The 21052-nt window shown below is 35.7% G+C and overlaps 1 protein-coding gene and 2 non-coding genes across 3 annotated transcripts; 2 read left to right on the forward strand and 1 right to left on the reverse strand.

Moving 5' to 3' along the window:
* Positions 1-9591: 9591 nt before the first annotated feature.
* LOC130978171 (small nucleolar RNA R71) lies at positions 9592-9699 on the forward strand. The gene has a single exon (XR_009085829.1). It is a non-coding gene; the product is annotated as a small nucleolar RNA R71 (small nucleolar RNA).
* A 6288-nt stretch (positions 9700-15987) lies between these two features.
* Positions 15988-16070, forward strand: TRNAL-UAA (transfer RNA leucine (anticodon UAA)). The gene has a single exon. It is a non-coding gene; the product is annotated as a tRNA-Leu (tRNA).
* A 282-nt stretch (positions 16071-16352) lies between these two features.
* On the reverse strand, positions 16353-20241 carry LOC130975292 (transcription factor MYB113-like). Its single transcript, XM_057900106.1, has 3 exons — positions 20142-20241; positions 18205-18334; positions 16353-16854 (listed from the first exon to the last, which is right to left on the reverse strand). The coding sequence occupies exons 1-3, from the start codon at positions 20239-20241 to the stop codon at positions 16353-16355; spliced, it is 732 nt and encodes a 243-aa protein (XP_057756089.1).
* Positions 20242-21052: the final 811 nt, after the last annotated feature.

The following is a 21052-nucleotide window of genomic DNA, read 5'->3' on the forward strand; positions in this document are numbered from 1 at the left end:
CGTGAACGGTGATAGCATGATGGAGTTGCGGATAGTAGAGATATGAAGAAATACCAAGCAGAGGGCAATATAGGTAAAATTCATGGACAATGGCGCAAATAAGAGCAGAGGTAGCAGACGCAGGCAAACAGTAGCAGCTCAACAGGAAATGGCGACTGCGGCAGAACATGGAGATAGTGAGAATTGAGAGAAACGACGTAGATGACTGAGTTTTGAGTGAGTTTTCTTTCATTCTTTTGGAGTGCTATCGTAACCCTAATAAAAAGAAGTATTTTTTTGGTTTCAAAATGATACTTTTTTTTAGCAAAAATGAAGAAAAATACAAACTAGTTAACTCGGTCCTAGACTCACGAGTTTGTCCGAGTTTGACCGAGTCTAGCCGAGTTTATTCAGGATAGAGTCTAAGCCCGAGTCAACTCGATTCCATATCTAAACTCGTAAACTCGAGAGTTTGACAATAATGCATCTCACCATGTCACCCCAAATCATTCCAACTTACTTACTAACACAGAATATTCTGGCCCAGATCAAGTTCTTATAGGTGATGGATCAAGTTTGTCTATTAAACATTATGAAAATTTAATTCTTTATGCACAAGACTCAAATAGATAGTTTCAATTACAAAAGTTAATTCACACACCACATATCACAAAGAATTTAATCAGTAATTTTAAATTTGCTCAAGATAACAATATTTTCTTTGAATTTCATGCCTTTATTTGCTTTGTTAAATATCAGTTCTCCAAGAAGGTTCTTATGCAAGGATTTCGTAGAGGAGAAATCTACAAATTTGTTAATGTTGTTATTCCTCATTTTTCTTCTTTAAATTTTGTACCTAGAGTTCTAGCTATTACATGTTCTTCTTTTGAATTGTGGCACAAGGGCTGGGACATGCTGCCAAACAAACTGTACACACAGTCTTAAAAAATGCAATATTATTACTCCAAAGACAATTGACTCCTTTAATTCAACTTCTGACAATTCGTTGTGTGAAAACTGTGTTTATGCAAAATTACACAAGATGCCTTTTTTCTGTTATACTACTACTTACATTGTACCCCTTCAATTAATATATTCTGATGTTTAGGGCCCAACCCATATTATATCTCATATTGGTTTTAGGTACTATATTGTATTTGTTGATTCATATAATAGGTACACTTGTCTATATCTATTACAATCTAAATCTCAGGTATATACTGCATTTTTATAATATAAGACTCTTATTGAAAACTTAACAGGACATAAATTGAAGGAGTTACAAACTGTTCATGGAGGAGAGTATAGCTCCAATAGTTTTAAAGAATTTATACTTAAACATGGCATACATCATAGATATTCATGTCCTTATACACCTGAACAAAATGGTAGGGCTGAGAGAAAGCATCGCCATGTTATAGAAATAGCTTTGGCAATGCTTTCCACAGCTTCCTTTCCCCTTACCTTTTGGGATGAAGCAGTAATTACTATTACATACTTAATCAATAGATTACCTACTCCTGTTCTTCAAGTTAAGACACCATATGAATTGTTATTTAATCAAATTCTTGATTATCAACATTTGATAATTTTTGACAGCACATGTTATCCACTGCTGAGACCTTATAACAGACATAAGTTTGATTATAGATCTCACAAATGTCTTTTTTCTGGGATATGCAGCCAATCACAAAAGTTATAGGTGCTTGTCACCCACTAGTAAGGTATTTATTAGTAGACATATTGTCTTTGATGAATCTATATTTTCATATAAAGAATTATTTGCAAATTCATCTAATGACTTACGGTATACGAAGACTAGTACTAATAATAATTTCGTTAATTAGAGTTCTTTTCAGACTATTCCTACTATACCAACATATGCTTACTTACACAAACACTCTCTCATGATCAGCCCTCCCATAATTCAACTATTCATAAGTCGAGTAATAGTACTAACACTAGCTCTAATATAGAATTTTCTCTGATCAAGTTTCTCCTTCAATTCTGCATTATGAAACCCATATTCCTGGTTCTACTATAGAGAGTCAGTTATCCTGTGATAGCTCACAATACAGTCATAGTGTACTACAAAATTATTCCATTTTACCATACATTAATGTCCACCCTATGAACACCAAATTTAAGACAGGAAAGTCTAAATCCAATATTTTTCTAACTAAACATAGTGATGAGAAATCTGAAGAAAAGACCACTAAAAATTGTAGCTACTGCTCTCACTATACCACAGTGGTGTGAGGCTATGAAAGAAGAATATAATACATTTATGAGAACTAATACCTGGAACCTAGTGTTGCCACCACCTCATGCTAAAATAATAGCCTCTAAATGAATTTTCACTACGAAAAAGAATCCTGATGGATCTGTCAAAAATACAAAGCACGATTAGTTGCACAAGACTTTAGACAAAGTGAAGATTTTAATTTTGACCAGGTTTTTAGTCCAGTGATTAGGCCTATTACTGTGAGAATTGTGCTAAGCTTAGCCTTATCCAAAGGTTGGATTATTCGACAATTTGATTTAATAACCCATTCTTGAATGGAGATTTATCTCAAATTATTTATATGCAGTAGCCCAGGGGTTTTGAAGTCAATTCTGAAACCTTAGTGTGTAAACTAAATCGATCCTTATATAGTCTGAAGCAAGCACCACGAGAATGGTTCCTAAATTTGAACAAAACTCTAGAAACATTTAGCTTTACCACTGCAAAATAAGATGCCTCTTTATTTTTGACATACACTTCTAATCATGTCATATATCTTCTATGCTATGTAGATGACATGATTATTACAGGGAGTAATTCAACTCAAATTGACTTGATGATTAAAACTTTAAATACAGAAAGCATCTAGGTGAACTGAGCTATTTTCTAGATGTTGAAGTTAGAAGAACTACTGTAGGACATATTCATTTATCTCAAACAAAATATGTGAAGGATTTACTCTCAAAATTAAACTTGGGAGAAGCAAGTGCAATGCCAACTCCCATGATATCATCTCTTCAGCTGTTGACTACAGGTTCAGAAGAATTTGAGGATCCAAGACTATATAGATCTGTTGTTGGAAGTATTCATTATCTCACAATAATTAGACCGGACGTTTCCTTCGTTGTGAGCAAGTTTAGCTAGTTTATGCATGAACCCTTGCTTGCACATTGGAAGGCTCTAAAGAGAGTTCTTCGATATCTTCAAGGCATTAAGCAACAAGGATTACTCTTTCATAAGAATACAGACTTCAGATTATATGGATTCGCTGATGCTGATTGGGCATCAGACTTTGAAGACTGGTGCGTGAAATTGTGAACAATACTTTTTCACAACTCTCATAATCCCCGGTAATGGCTCCAAAAACTTGGTAGCTCAATACCATGGCATTACACAACTTCGCACAACTAACCAGCAAGTGCACTGGGTCGTCCAAGTAATACCTTACGTGAGTAAGGGTCGATCCCACGGAGATTGTTAGCATTGAAGCAAGCTATGGTCATCTTGTAAATCTTAGTCAGGCAAACTCAAATATATATGATGATGAACGAAAATAACATAAAAGATAAAGATAGTGATACTTATGTATATCATTGGTGTAAGAGCTTCAGACAAGTGTATGAAGATGCCTTCCCTTCCGTCTCTCTGCTTTCCTACTGCCTTCATCCAATCCTTCTTACTCCTTTCCATGGCAAGCTCGTGTAGGGTTTCACTGTTGTCAGCAGCTACCTCCCATCCTCTCAGTGAAAGCGATTGCATATGTCCTATCACGGCATAGCGGAATTCAGCTGTCGGTTCTCGATCAGGCCGGAATAATATCCATTGATACTTTTGCGTCTGTCACTAACGCCCTAGCCTGCTAGGAGTTTGAAGCACGTCACAGTCATTCAATCATTGAATCCTACTCAGAATACCACAGACAAGGTTAGACCTTCCGGATTCTCTTGAATGCTGCCATCAGTTCTTGCCTATACCACGAAGACTCTGATCTCACGGAATGGTTGGCTCGTTTGTCAGGCGAGCATTCGGTTGTCAGGCAATCAACCATGCATCGTGCAATCAGGAATCCAAGAGATATTCACTAAGCCTCAGATGCTTGTAGAACAAGAATGGTTGTCAGTCACCTTGTTCATGAGTGAGAATGGTGATGGGCGTCAATCATCACCTTCATCATGTTGAAGAACAAGTGATATCTTGGACAAAGAACAAGCGGAATTGAATGGAAGAACAATAGTAATTGCATTAATACTCGAGGTACAGCAGAGCTCCACACCTTAATCTATGGTGTGTAGAAACTCCACCGTTGAAAATACATAAGAACAAGGTCTAGGCATGGCCGAATGGCCAACCTCCCAAAGAGGGTTCAATCATAAAAACATGATCAAAAGATCTCTCCAAAAGCTCTCTAATACAATAGTAAAAGGTCCTACTTATAGAAAACTAGTACATAGATGAGTAAATGACATAAAATCCACTTCCGGGCCCACTTGGTGTGTGCTTGGGCTGAGCAATGAAGCTTTTTCGTGTAGAGACTCTCCTTGGAGTTAAACGCCAGCTTTAGTGCCAGTTTGGGCGTTTAACTCCCAAAAAGGTGCCAGTTCCGGCGTTTAACGCTGGAATTTCTTGAGGTGACTTTGAACGCCGGTTTGGGCCATCAAATCTTGGGCAAAGTATGGACTATTATATATTGCTGGAAAGCCCAGGATGTCTACTTTCCAACGCCGTTGAGAGCGCGCCAATTGGGCTTCTGTAGCTCCAGAAAATCCACTTCGAGTGCAGGGAGGTCAGAATCCAACAGCATCTGCAGTCCTTTTGAGTCTCTGGATCAGATTTTTGCTCAGGTCCCTCAATTTCAGCCAGAAAATACCTGAAATCACAGAAAAACACACAAACTCATAGTAAAGTCCAGAAAAGTGAATTTTAACTAAAAACTAATAAAAATATACTAAAAACTAACTAGATCATACTAAAAATATACTAAAAACAATGCCAAAAAGCATACAAATTATCCGCTCATCACAACACCAAACTTAAATTGTTGCTTGTCCCCAAGCAACTGAAAATCAAATAAGATAAAAAGAAGAGAATATGCAATAAACTCCAAAAACATCTATGAAGATCAGTATTAATTAGATGAGCGGGGCTTTTAACTTTTTGCCTCTGAATAGTTTTGGCATCTCACTCTATCCCTTGTAATTCAGAATGATTGGCTTCTTTAGGAACTTAGAATCCAGATAGTGTTATTGATTCTCCTAGTTAAGTATGATGATTCTTGAACACAGCTACTTATTGAGTCTTGGCTGTGGCCCAAAGCATTCTGTCTTCCAGTATTACCACCGGATACATACATGCCACAGACACATAATTGGGTGAACCTTTTCAGATTGTGACTCAGCTTTGCTAAAGTCCCCAATTAGAGATGTCCAGGGTTCTTAAGCACACTCTTATTTGCCTTGGATCACAACTTTATTTCTTCTTTTTCTTTCTTTTTTCGGTTTTTTTTTTTCGTTTGCTTCCTTCTTTCTCTTTTTTTTTTTTGTATTCACTGCTTTTTCTTGCTTCAAGAATCATTTTTATGATTTTTCAGATCCTCAATAACATGTCTCCTTTTTCATCATTCTTTCAAGAGCCAACATTCATGAACCACAAGTTCAAAAGACATATGCACTGTTCAAGCATACATTCAGAGAACAAAAGTGTTGCCACCACATCAAAAATAATTAAACTATTATAAAATTCAGAATTCATGCAATTCTTCTCCTTTTCAATTAAGCACGTTTTTATTAAGAGAGGTGATGGATTCATAGGACATTCATAACTTTAAGGCATAGACACTAAGACACTAATGATCACAAGACACAAACATGGATAAACATAAAGCATAAAAATCGAAAAACAGAAGAATAAAGAACAAGGAAATCAAGGAACGGGTCCACCTTAGTGATGGCGGCTCTTTCTTGCTCTTGAAGATCCTATGGAGTGCTTGAGCTCCTCAATGTCTCTTCCTTGTCTTTGTTGCTCCTCCCTCATGATTTTTTGGTCTTCTCTAATTTCATGGAGGAGAATGGAGTGTTCTTGATGCTCCACCCTTAGTTGTCCCATGTTGGAACTCAATTCTTCTAGGGAGGTGTTTAGTTGCTCCCAATAATTTTGTGGAGGAAAGTGCATCCCTTGAGGAATCTCAGGGATCTCATGGTGAGAGGGGTCTCTTGTGTACTCCATCCTTTTCTTGGTGATGGGCTTGTCCTCATCAATGGGGGTATCTCCCTCTATGTCAACTCCAACTGAATAACAGAGGTGACAGATGAGATGAGGAAAGGCTAACCTTGCCAAAGTGGAGGTTTTGTCCGCCACCTTGTAGAGTTCTTGGGCTATAACCTCATGAACCTCTATTTCTTCTCCAATCATGATGCTATGGATCATGATGGCCCGGTCTATGGTAACTTCGGACCGGTTGCTAGTGGGAATGATTGAGCGTTGTATGAACTCTAACCATCCTCTAGCCACGGGCTTGAGGTCATGCCTTCTCAATTGAACCGGCTTTCCTCTTGAATCTTGCCTCCATTGTGCGCCCTCTTCACATATGGTTGTGAGGACTTGGTCCAACCTTTGATCAAAGTTGACCCTTCTAGTGTAAGGATGTTCATCTCCTTGCATCATAGGCAAGTTGAACGCCACCCTCACACTCTCCGGACTAAAATCCAAGTATTTCCCCCGAACCATAGTGAGATAATTCTTTGGATTCGGGTTCACACTTTGGTCATGGTTCTTTGTGATCCATGCATTGGCATAGAACTCTTGAACCATCAAGATTCCGACTTGTTGAATGGGGTTGGTGAGCACTTCCCAACCTCTTCTTCGGATCTCATGGCGGATCTCCGGATATTCACCCTTTTTGAGTAAAAAGGGGACTTCGGGGATCACCTTCTTCAAGGCCACAACTTCATAGAAGTGGACTTGATGCACCCTTGAGAGGAATCTATCCATCTCCCATGACTCGGAGGTATAAGCTTTTGCCTTCCCTTTCCTCTTTTTAGAGGTTTCTCCGGCCTTGGATGCCATAAATGGTTATGAAAAAGCAACGCTTTTACCACACCAAACTTAAAATGTTTGCTCGTCCTCGAGCAAAAGAAGAAAGAAGAGAGTAGAAGAAGAAGAAATGAGGAAGAGGGGGAGATGGTGTGTTCGGCCAAGAAGGGAAAGAAGGGGTGTTTGTGTGAAAATGAAGGGTTGAAGAAGGGTATTTATAGGAGAGAGGGGGTGTAATGGTTCGGCCATGGAGGGTGGGTTTGGGAGGGAAAGTGGTTTGAATTTGAAGGGTGAGGTTGGTGGGGATTTATGAAGGATGGATGTGAGTGGTGAAGAGAAAGATGGGATTTGATAGGTGAAGGGTTTTTTAGGAAGAGGTATTGAGGTGATTGGTGAATGGGGGAAGAAGAGAGAGAGTGATGGCGGGGTCCTGTGGGGTCCACAGATCCTGTGGTGTCAAGGAAAAGTCATCCCTGCACCAAATGTTGCTCAGAATCACGTTTTGAGCCTTTTCTGGCGTTAAACGCCGGGCTGGTGCCCATTCCTGGCGTTTAACGCCAGGTTGTTGCCCTTTACTGGCGTTTAACGCCAGTCTGGTGCCCCTTTCTGGCGTTAAACGCCCAGAATGGTGCCAGACTGGGCGTTAAACGCCCAACAGCTAGCATTACTGGCGTTTGAACGCCAGCTTCTTCTCCTCCAGGGTGTGCTGTTTTTCTTCCTGTTTTTCATTCTGTTTTTGCTTTTTTCATTGTTTTTGTGACTTCTTATGATCATCAACCTACAAAAAAGATAAAATAACAAAAGAAAATAGTTAACTATAAAACATTGGGTTGCCTCCCAACAAGCGCTTCTTTAATGTCATTAGCTTGATAGAGGACTCTCTTGGAGCCTCAGAGATACTCAGAACCGTGTTGGAACCTCCCAACACCAAACTTAGAGTTTGAATGTGGGGGTTCAACACCAAACTTAGAGCTTGGTTGTGGCCTCCCAACACCAAACTTGGAGTTTGACTGTGGGGGCTCTGCTTGGCTCTGTTTTGAGAGAAGCTCTTCATGCTTCCTCTCCATGATGATAGAGGGATGTCCTTGGGCCTTAAACACCAAGGATTCTTCATTCACTTGAATGATCAACTCTCCTCTATCAACATCAATCACAGCCTTTGCTGTGGCTAGGAAGGGTCTGCCAAGGATGATGGATTCATCCATGCACTTCCCAGTCTCTAGGACTATGAAATCAGTAGGGATGTAATGGTCTTCAATCTTCACCAAAACATTCTCTACAAGTCCATGAGCTTGTTTTCTTGAATTGTCTGCCATCTCTAATGAGATTCTTGCAGCTTGCACCTCAAAGATCCCTAATTTCTCCATTACAGAGAGGGGCATGAGGTTTACACTTGACCCTAAGTCACACAAGGCCTTCTTGAAGGTCATGGTGCCTATGGTACAAGGTATAGAAAACTTCCCAGGATCCTGCCTCTTTTGAGGCAGTTTCTGCCTAGACAAGTCATCCAGTTCTTTGGTGAGCAAGGGAGGTTCATCCTCCCAAGTCTCATTTCCAAATAACTTGTCATTCAGCTTCATGATTGCTCCAAGGTATTTAGCAACTTGCTCTTCAGTGACATACTCATCCTCTTCAGAGGAAGAATACTCATCAGAGCTCATGAATGGCAGAAGTAAGTCCAATGGAATCTCTGTGGTCTCATTTTGAGCCTCAAATTCCCATTGTTCCTCATTGAGGAACTCAGAGGGGATTGGTACACGCCCACTGAGGTCTTCCTCAGTGGCGTCCTCCTCCTCTCTTTCCTCTCCATATTCGGCCATGTCTATGGCTTTGCACTCTCCTTTTGGATTTTCTTCTATATTACTTGGGAGAGTGCTAGGAGGGAGTTCAGTAACTTTCTTGCTCAGCTGACCCACTTGTCCTTCCAAATTTCTGATGGAGGACCTTGTTTCATTCATGAAACTTTGAGTGGTCTTTATTAGATCAGAGACCATGGTTGCTAAGTCAGAGGTATTCTGCTTAGAACTCTCTGTCTGTTGCTGAGAAGATGATGGAAAAGGCTTGCCATTGCTAAACCTGTTTCTTCCACCATTATTGTTATTGAGACCTTGTTGAGGTCTCTCTTGATTCTTCCATGAGAAATTTGGGTGATTTTTCCATGAAGAATTATAGGTGTTTCCATAGGGTTCTCCTAGGTAATTCACCTCTTCCATTGAAGGGTTCTCAGGATCATAAGCTTCTTCCTCAGATGAAGCTTCCTTAGTACTGTTTGGTGCATTTTGCATTCCAGACAGACTTTGAGAAATCAAATTGACTTGTTGAGTCAATATCTTGTTCTGAGCCAATATGGCATTCAGAGTATCAACCTCAAGAACTCCTTTCTTCTGACTAGTCCCATTGTTCACAGGATTCCTTTCAGAAGTGTACATGAATTGGTTATTTGCAACCATTTCAATCAATTCTTGAGCTTCTGCAGGCGTCTTCTTCAGATGAAGAGATCCTCCAGCAGAGCTATCCAAGGACATCTTGGATAGTTCAGAGAGACCATCATAGAAAATACCTATGATGCTCCATTCAGAAAGCATGTCTGAGGGACATCTTCTGATTAATTGTTTGTATCTTTCCCAAGCTTCATAGAGGGATTCTCCATCCTTCTGTCTGAAGGTTTGGACTTCCACTCTAAGCTTACTCCATCTTTGTGGTGGAAAGAACTTTGCCAAGAAGGCATTGACTAGCTTTTCCCAAGAGTCCAGGCTTTCTTTAGGTTGAGAATCCAACCATATTCTAGCTCTGTCTCTTACAGCAAAAGGGAATAGCATCAGTCTGTAGACCTCAGGGTTAACCCCATTAGTCTTGACTGTGTCACAGATTTGCAAGAATTCAGCTAAGAACTGATGAGGATCTTCCATTGGAAGTCCATGGAACTTGCAATTCTGTTGCATTAGAGAAACTAATTGAGGCTTAAGCTCAAAGTTGTTTGCTCCAATGGCAGGGATAGAGATGCTTCTCCCATAGAAATCAGGAGTAGGTGCAGTAAAGTCACCCGGCACCTTCCTTGCATTGTTGTTGTTTTCGTTTGCCATGGGTTCTTCTTCTTTGAAGAATTCGGTCAGGTCCTCTAAAGAGAGTTGTGCTTTAGCTTCTCTTAGCTTTCTCTTCAAGGTCCTTTCAGGTTCAGGATCAGCTTCAACAAGAATGCATTTGTCTCTGCTCCTGCTCATATGAAAGAGAAGAGAACAAGAAAATGTGGAATCCTCTATGTCACAGTATAGAGATTCCTTGAGGTGTCAGAGGAAGAGAGAAATAGTAGGAAGAAGGAGAAGAAGAATTCGAACTTTATTAGTTAGAGTTCGAATTGTGCATTAAGAAGGAGTAGTACTCCATAAATAGAAGGATGTGAGAAGGAGGGAAGAGAATTTTCGAAAATTTTAAGAGATTTTGAAAACATTTTGAAAATTTGATTGATAATTTTCGAAAATTAAAAGTGAAAAAGAAATCAAGTGATTTTTGAAAAAGATTTTGAAATTAGAAATTAAAAAGATTTGATTGAAAACTATTAAAAAAAGATGAGGTTAAAAAGATTTGATTGAAAAGTTATGGTTTTAAAAAGATGTGATTGAGAAGATATGATTTGAAAACAATTTAAAAAGATATGATTTGAAAACAATTTGAAAAGATATGATTAAATGACTTGCCTAACAAGAAAAGATATGATTCAAACATAAAACCTTCCTTAATAGAAAAGGCAAAAAATGTTCAATCAAATCATTAATTGTTAGTAAGTATCTTTGAAAAAGGAAAGAAATTGATTTTGAAAACATAATCTTCCCCCTAGCACCATCCTGGCGTTAAACGCCCAGAATGGTATACATTCTGGCGTTTAACGCCCAAAATGCTACCTCTTTGGGCGTTAAACGCCCAACCAGGTACCCTGGCTGGCGTTTAAACGCCAGTCTGCCTTCTTCACTGGGCATTTTTGAATGCTCAGCTTTTTCTGTATAATTCCTCTGCAGTATGTTCTGAATCTTCAATTCTTTGTATCATTGACTTGAAAAGACACAAATTAAAAATATTTTTGGATTTTTAATAATCAAAATGCAACAAGAATCAAATAACAATGCATGCAAGACACCAAACTTAGCAGTTTGTGTACTACTGACACTATATGAGACACATAAATACTCAAGCCAAAAGAATTCAAAGATCAGAGTAAGAAATCATCAAGAATTACTTGAAGATCCTTAAGACACATGAATGAATGCATGCAATTGACACCAAACTTAAGATGAGACACTAGACTTAAGCAAGAAACAGCAAATATTTTTGGTTTTTATGATTTTGTAATTTTTTGTGTTTTTTCGAAAATTAAGTGGAAAAAGGTATCAAATTCTTAATGAGAATTCCAAGAATCAGTGCAATGCTAGTCTAAGACTCCGGTCCAGGAATTAGACATGGCTTCTCAGCCAACCAAGCTTTCAAAGAAAGCTTCGGTCCAAAACACTAGACATGACCAAAGGTCAGCCAAGCCTTAGCAGATCACGCTCCAAAAGCAAGATTGATGAAAATCACAAGCTCTTGTGGTGATGAGTTGAAACCTCGGTCCAATCAGATTAGACATGGCTTCTCAGCCAGCCAGATTTCAACAAATCATCATGAAACTCTAGAATTCATCTTCAAGAATTTCGAAAAAAATAAATACCTAATCTAAGCAACAAGATGAACCGTCAGTTGTCCAAACTATAACAATCCCCGGCATTGTTACCAAAGCTTGCTCAAAACTTGAACAATCCCGGCAACGGCGCCAAAAACTTGGTGCGCGAAATTGTGAACAATACTTTTCACAACTCTCATAATCCCCGGTAATGGCTCCAAAAACTTGGTAGCTCAATACCATGGCATTACACAACTTCGCACAACTAACCAGCAAGTGCACTGGGTCGTCCAAGTAATACCTTACGTGAGTAAGGGTCGATCCCACGGAGATTGTTAGCATTGAAGCAAGCTATGGTCATCTTGTAAATCTTAGTCAGGCAAACTCAAATATATATGATGATGAACGAAAATAACATAAAAGATAAGATAGTATACTTATGTATATCATTGGTGTAAGAGCTTCAGACAAGTGTATGAAGATGCCTTCCCTTCCGTCTCTCTGCTTTCCTACTGCCTTCATCCAATCCTTCTTACTCCTTTCCATGGCAAGCTCGTGTAGGGTTTCACTGTTGTCAGCAGCTACCTCCCATCCTCTCAGTGAAAGCGATTGCATATGTCCTGTCACGGCATAGCGGAATTCAGCTGTCGGTTCTCGGTCAGGCCGGAATAATATCCATTGATACTTTTGCGTCTGTCACTAACGCCCTAGCCTGCTAGGAGTTTGAAGCACGTCACAGTCATTCAATCATTGAATCCTACTCAGAATACACAGACAAGGTTAGACCTTCCGGATTCTCTTGAATGCTGCCATCAGTTCTTGCCTATACCACGAAGACTCTGATCTCACGGAATGGTTGGCTCGTTTGTCAGGCGAGCATTCGGTGTCAGGCGATCAACCATGCATCGTGCAATCAGGAATCCAAGAGATATTCACTAAGCCTCAGATGCTTGTAGAACAAGAATGGTTGTCAGTCACCTTGTTCATGAGTGAGAATGGTGATGGGCGTCAATCATCACCTTCATCATGTTGAAGAACAAGTGATATCTTGGACAAAGAACAAGCGGAATTGAATGGAAGAACAATAGTAATTGCATTATACTCGAGGTACAGCAGAGCTCCACACCTTAATCTATGGTGTGTAGAAACTCCACCGTTGAAAATACATAAGAACAAGGTCTAGGCATGGCCGAATGGCCAGCCTCCCAAAGAGGGTTCAATCATAAAAACATGATCAAAAGATCTCTCCAAAAGCTCTCTAATACAATAGTAAAAGGTCCTACTTATAGAAAACTAGTACATAGATGAGTAAATGACATAAAATCCACTTCCGGCCCACTTGGTGTGTGCTTGGGCTGAGCAATGAAGCTTTTTCGTGTAGAGACTCTCCTTGGAGTTAAACGCCAGCTTAGTGCCAGTTGGGCGTTTAACTCCCAAAAGGTGCCAGTTCCGGCGTTAACGCTGGAATTTCTTGAGGTGACTTTGAACGCCGGTTTGGGCCATCAAATCTTGGGCAAAGTATGGACTATTATATATTGCTGGAAAGCCCAGGATGTCTATCTTGGGCAAAGTATGGACTATTATATATTGCTGGAAAGCCCAGGATGTCTATTTTCCAACGCCGTTGAGAGCGCGCCAATTGGGCTTCTGTAGCTCCAGAAAATCCACTTCGAGTGCAGGGAGGTCAGAATCCAACAGCATCTGCAGTCCTTTTGAGTCTCTGGATCAGATTTTTGCTCAGGTCCCTCAATTTCAGCCAGAAAATACCTGAAATCACAGAAAAACACACAAACTCATAGTAAAGTCCAGAAAAGTGAATTTTAACTAAAAACTAATAAAAATATACTAAAAACTAACTAGATCATACTAAAAATATACTAAAAATAATGCCAAAAAGCATACAAATTATCCGCTCATCAAAGACCGCAAGTCAGTCATTGAGTTTTGTATTTTTTTAGGATCTAATCTTGTGTCTTGGTATTTTAGGAAGCAAATCACTATCAGTAGGAGCTTGCCAGAGGCTAAATTTTGAAGTCTTGCAGCGTGTGTAGTAGAGACAGTTTATATCATGAACTTATTGCTCGAATTGAAAGTTCAACTTCAAACATCTCCAATAATTTTCTATGACAATTTAAGCACTGTAATGCTTGCTTCCAATCCAGTGTTACATGACAAAACTAAGCACTTTCAACTTGATATACAGTTTGTTCGAGACAAGATCAAAAGAAATGAACTACATATGGTCCATATCCCAGGTCAAGAGCAGATTGCTGATATATTGACTAAACCCTTGTCAGCAGCAACCTTTGATAAGCTCAAGAAGATAAGTACAAACTTAGAGTGGTCTCAAGACCAATCATAAGTTTGAGAGGGGTGTAAAAAATGTAGTGGACACTAAGATAAATTTGAATAATAGTGCTAGTGCATGTCAAGAAAAACAAGACTCTGTTAATATGAGTCATAGTATAAATAGGAAGTCCTTGCTTTCAAAATGAAAAAATGTGTAATACATATTTCTCATAATTCCAATTTTACTTTACTGTATTTTCTTTTTTACTAAGTTGCCCTAAGTTCTTTCTTGATTTTCACTATCTAGCTTGTATACATCATCATCATGTCCCTGTTTTCTATTCATCTTTCTTCTGGAAAATTACATGCTTCAATTCTCTTGAGAAACTAAAATTAAAAAATTTAACTAACGTAAGTATCAACCTCAAGGTCGAGTGCTCCTATAATATGTCAGGTCGCATTCGATTTGTTGATATCCGAAAAACGTACTTGTGTCATTAGAATTTTTTGAGAATCTAAAAATCTCTCCAAAACTCACAAATACTTTAAAAACGCACAAAATCTCACGCATACACACGTCAATGTTCACGTACACACGCACACACCCACCCACACACACATGTCCATGTATATGCACATACTAACTCCCACACCCATACATTTATACACATATTTGTCTATTTTTATCTATATCTATATCTATATCTGTATTATTTTGTACTACAAATACGTTTTTGTAAGTATTTTCTTTTGGCATTTTAATTTTTTTTCTTTCAATTAACTATTTTTTTGTGTTATGTCAAATTTAGGATTTTGTTGTTAAATTAAATATGGTTAAAATAGTAAAAATACTCCACTCCACTTTCATATATTTGTACACCCATAAGATAACTACTATTAATGCACCTCCTTTTTCCTTAATTTTGCTTTTAGTTTATCCTTCATATGTTGATTTCTTTTCTTTCTTTCTTTCTTTCTTTTCTTATTTTTTTAAAAACACATATATATTTATTATTTATCTATATGTTACCTATTATATATAATTAGAATAAACGATTAAAATAGTACCTAAAAATTTATATTACTAATACAAATAATTCTTAAAGATGCAAACGATAAAAAATTTTTAAAATTTGAATGATTTAAAAATGCGATAAAAATAACTAATAAATATTATATTTTTTATAAATGACAAAAAAAATTTATATTTAACAAATAGATTATCCATTTGATCCAAATTTTTGTGGCAAAATTTTTAAAAAATTTAAAAAGTACACAAAAATATTTGGAACAAAATTTAATCTCTAAATTTTTTTTTCAAAAAATGTGATCGTTCACAATAAAAATTTTTTAAACAAAATTCACTTGAAATAAAATATATATTTTTCCTAAAATATATATTTTATATGTAGTTATTTTTATAATGTTTTAAATCTTTCGAAAACTTATTTATCATTTGTATTTTTTAAAGTTATTTTTGTTAGAGATGTGAACTTTTGAGTATCATTTTAATAGTTTATTCTATATAGTTAAGATCAAATTTTTGCATTTAAGGATAAAAATGACATGGCTTTTTTTAGGGTGTTTTCTAATTTATTTTGTTTCATTCATTAAATCAACTTAATTATAATTACTTTTTCAATCACATTATTAATTTTTTAAATTATTATTATTATTGCCAATCGTCCATTAATTTAATTCTATTTCTATGTCTAGCTCTAATCATATAGTATCTACTATTTTAAAAATTTAATATATACACCTAATTAACTAATGTAATTTTTTTACTATCAATATATAATAATTAAACTTAAAATAATATTGAGGTGACGAGATGTGCCCTAAACCATATACCTAAGCTTAAAACTAATGTAAGGTTTTTCCAATTTTTTTAGTTACATTAAAATTATACTATACACCAAAACAGGAACTTAAACCAAAAGCAGCACTAAAAGTAAATTGTTTCTTATAATTTTACATATTTTATCATGTATATTGTTTTTATATATAAAATAGATTAGACATAAATCGTCAAGCTAGTTTGCCCGAGAAGTTAAGGGGGAAGACTTAAGATCTTCTGCACATAAGTGCGCGTGGGTTCGAACCCCACAGCTAGCACTTTTAATCTGTTATTCATCTCGTTACTCATAGAGAGGGGGAGAGAAATAATTAATGCTAACTATGCTCTACCTTTATAAAACTTTTGCACTTATGTTACTTGTTATGATGATATTCATATTCCATCCATGGCGAAATAATAGCAAGTTCAAGAGAATTGGAAAGTGCACCTAGTTGGCTACCAATTTCTCCTTGAACACATTCAACTTTAATTTGATATATTGATATGCAACTAATAATTGCGTATAACAAGAACAACAACAGAGAGAGTGGTGTGGTGCTCTAATTAGTCGCAAAATCTTTATATAGATCCATGTCTAACAGCAAGTCATCCCAATCCCACTGGCCGCTGCTCCCTTCGCCGGCGTTGATGATCTCTTCAACTCCTCCTTCGAATCGGAAATCCATAGGCAACTCACCAACAATGTCCTGCTGCTCCAAGCATGAGTATAGGTTGTTTTCTAGCTGCGATTCTAGCATGTTATGATGGCTTTGTCCGTCGGCATCAAACGACATTGTGGACGACATGCCACTGATTTCTTGTTGAGCAAGTAAATCGCTCTCGATTGGCGATGATGACTCGCCCTGAATTCCCCTTCTTCGCTTCATGGAGCTTGAAGTGCCAATGTTTCTAGCCTGTGGCCTAATCACTTCAACATTTTTGGTCGCTTGTGATCTGTCTTCGCCTTCCATTGCATTCAGTTTCTTGCTCAGATGACAATTCCAATAGTTCTTCACATCGTTGGCAGTCCTTCCCGGCAGCCTTCCTGCAATCAGTGACCACCTTAAAAGGAAAATGCGTGTTAGGCTGAATCACCAGAGATTAAGCACTACAACATAAGAACTAGAAGCTGCAAAATCAAAGTTAGAACTTAAGGTACGGAAAATTAGCCTCAAGCCTCAATTGGTTTGATACTACTACTTGATAGAAAATAAATAAAGAGGAATTATCCAAATTAGTTCTTAGGTTTTTAATATCAAACACTTTAATCTCTTATATTTTAAAATACATAAAATAATTTTTAATGTTTATTTTTTAAATGATTCTTTTAAAATTTTTAAAATATTTTACGAATTGTTTTAAGCAAATTGGAGAGGAACTGTATTATCTAACAGAAATAAATATTAGAAACTGTTTTTTGTATTTTGAAATCTAAAGAATTAAAGTGTTCAATTTTAAAAGTTTCATAATCTAATTTGAGTAATTACTCATAAATAAAAAAAAAATTAAGAGTCAACATTTTTTGAACTAATATCTTATTTTTATATTATTAGAATTTATAGTTTACAATTTTATATAATATTTAAAGTTGGCCAAATTAATAAATTTTATTGGTGATATATCATTATTTATAAATAAACAAATGTTAAAATGAGGAACAAAGACCTTCTTGGCATGAATAATGAATACAGAACTAACTGAACTGCAAGAATTCTTTTGTTATGAACCATAGTTGCATACGTGTATGAAACTAGTAATTTACCTTGTGGGGAACCATGCAGCCTGCTGGTCCCCTTTGGTTCCGCCTCTGGTTAGGGGGACCAAGAAATAGAGAATGAAAAAGAGGTGTTGATTGATTTTTTTAAGTTAACAAAAATAAAATAAAGGAGGGACAGTGTTGAGAAAATGATGTAAAATAATTTTTAATTTAATAATTTCTAACTCTTTGAATAATATTATTGCAAAAAAAAAATTTAATTCTTTTATCTAATGGAAATTTTAAATCAAATAATACAATACATTTAAGATTAAAATTAGTCTTTTTTGTCAAAAAAGAAAAAGAAGGGAATCTTGGAGTAACAGTTAGATAGTTTTTGAGTAATAAACTCAAGTTTAGAAAATTCTGTCGTAGAATCAATCAAATATATAAAGAGAAAAATATCTATAGTCTATATTCACTATATATTTATCAGATAAACAATGATGTAATGTAAAGTTACTTTTTTTTTATATTTTTTTTATAGATGAGCCACAATCAGCGATCAAATGAGATTTTCATTAAACTTCCTCTTAGGAAATTAATTTTAGAAAGAAAATCAGTTGTGAGGGACTCAAAATTATTTCTATAATTTGATGTCCTTCTTGTTGCAATGAACATGGTATTAAAAGATTAGAGTGTTAATTAAGAGTTACCTATTTCCCAATAATTTGTGGAGTTTAACAATCATCTCCACTTCTTCCTCTGCAAAATTTCCTCTTTTTATGTTAGGACGAAGGTAGTTCAGCCACCTTAGTCTGCAGCTCTTTCGGCACCTGTTTAGACCTTCAATTCACAAATTTTGCATTCAAGAATTCATCAATGGAAAAAGTATTATATCTCTTGAAATTTTACTGAATATTTTCTTTTTAATGTAAAAATTAATCAAATTTTTGAAAGTTCTCAAACACGGTTATCTATTTAATCATCAGTCACTTATCGGATGAAAATATTAATAACCGTGCATTCCTTTTTAGTTTAGGCTCCACTTAGTTCCTCGGTATGAATCTTCTGCGTAAATATTTAACAATAATGCAAGAGAGATTATATTCCTGCAGGTTGCTTTATTTAATTTAATATCTACTATTTTGTATATGAAAAATACGGGTGAATAAATTATTTTTCTTTTTATGTCTTTTTTTTCTTCAACTGATTTTTATTATATTAATAAACAGACCAATTTAATTTAATTTGATTATCAAAATAATTTACTCATATAATATTATTGTATCATACAGATATATAATATGTACAATTATATGTTTATCACGTACAACACTATATAATTATTCTAGTAATAGTTAATAAATATTAAATAAAATAAAAAATATTAAAAAATTATTAGAATTTATTATTTTTTTATTATCACTTAATTATTAATTCAATTTTTTTAGTCTAATAATTCACAACATAATTTATCCCATATTTTTAGACGTAGATAACTTACTCATGGATAAAAACAATAAATTCTAGAAGTTCCTCTAGCGTGATGGATAAAAACAATAAATTTTAGAAGTTCATCTAGCATTCGGGCTTAATTATTAAACCCAATTCCATCGGGTCGGTCTATTAAATTGGATTCCTAATCAGACTGGAGTTGCATTAAAGCTGGTCAAATCCTTAGAAATTAACGTGAACCGGAGGGGTGAAATACTGAAACGTGCACATAGAGGAGCAGGGGACGTGAATGAAATTATGAAATTCTTAATGCAATCTTGGGACTTCTAGAATAGGGAGGGGGAGCACGCCTAGCACTCATCCACCAACCTATATATGAAGCTGTTTTTATATATATAGTTGATGTTTATAATTGATTTTGTGATATAATATCTCAACTTATATGATTAAAAGATTTAAAAATTAATTCTTGACCCACATGTTGGAATGATTTTAATAACTATTTTTTCATGGATGCCAAAACTTCTTATCTTATTTCCAAAAGTAATAGAACCCAAGTTCTCCCTAAAATGGTACTATGCTTTTACTATTATTTGAACAGTCTTGTTTGTATGCATAGAGTTCATGTATATATGTTATTGGACCAGCTTTTGACTTAACATCAATTTTTTAATAGACAGAATATTGTGTCATGATTCCTTAAATCATAATATTGAAATGAAATTCTGATAATCTTGTGAAGGAATAAAAAACTATAGCCTATAATCATTCTCTATTCTATTAGTACTCTTCTAGTGGGAGTTGAACTTTCTTGAATAAGACATAAGCAAATTCCAATATTGAACAAATCATCACTACACCGTTATATATAGCATGATTTCCTCGATCTTTTCTTTCGATCAAAACGAAATAAAGAAAAATGGTTAGAAATATAATTATTTATATATTTTTTTTATTAGTTCAGAATTTTTATGAAAATAATTTCATAACATAATATTAGAATTTTTATGATTGAAAAGTCAATTGACAAAAAAGAAAGAAAATTTATGTAAACTTTACGAAAATTCAAAAAATTCTTGTATACAAGACATATTAAAAATATAATCATATTTTACGGAAGAAAACTAAAAAAAAAAAAAAAGCAATGAATAATACGAAGAAATAAGTAAAAGAAACGTAGTTGAATTGAATTTACCAGCCAATAGAGGAACCCTATGCCATTTGCCTTCACCATATTGTTGTATGCATTTCTTAAGCAAGTGATCCTCTTCTTCAGTCCAAGCAACTCCACCCATATTGTTGTATTAAATTCTCTCTCTTCTGATGATGCTACGACTCATTCATTCGTTCATTCATTCATTCGGTATTCGTATTCGGCCCCCTTAGAGGTTGATATATATATAGTTGTTTTGTTGAAATGCTACCCGCCAAAATAACAAGGCAATCCAGCAAGGCAATAACAATATGAAGATTTGTGAAGGGAGAATGATAGTAAATGGTCCAGTGGTCTTTCTAGAACTCTGAGGGAAAGCTCTATATTTTTAAATAGACATCATAAGTATGCAATGGTGGTCCTCATCATTGGATAAACATAAGGGGCTGTGTACTTACATCAAAACCCCATCTAATTCCTGTTTCAAACCCAAACCCGTCCCATCTGTATGCTTTGCTCATTTGTCATTTCATTTCAAATTAGGATAATCCTAAAATCACAATCCATAAATAAATAAATAACTTTCTCTTTGCAATAAATGATCTGCCTATGTCAATCAAACTATACTTTTAAGCTGCCTAGATCCGATTTTAGATTCATCCTTGCATAGTCATATAAGCTCAACTATTAAGGGAAGAAAAAAAAGGGGGGGGGGGGGGGGGGAGGGGGGCGTTGGTTAATTTTTTGGTTAAGTTTGAGTTAATTATAAATTTAATTAATTGATATTGCTAGATCCATTATAACAATATTTAAATGGTGAAAAAGATCTTTTAAAATAGGTAAGATAATAAAATAAAAGATTAATATGTTAATTTTATCTTTTTTTATCATATGAGTCTCACAACTTTGAGTTAAAATAAAGTAATTAGACAATATATTTTACTAGCTTTTTT

This window comes from Arachis stenosperma, chromosome 4 (genome assembly GCF_014773155.1).
Source record: "Arachis stenosperma cultivar V10309 chromosome 4, arast.V10309.gnm1.PFL2, whole genome shotgun sequence".
Taxonomy (NCBI): Eukaryota; Viridiplantae; Streptophyta; class Magnoliopsida; order Fabales; family Fabaceae; genus Arachis; species Arachis stenosperma.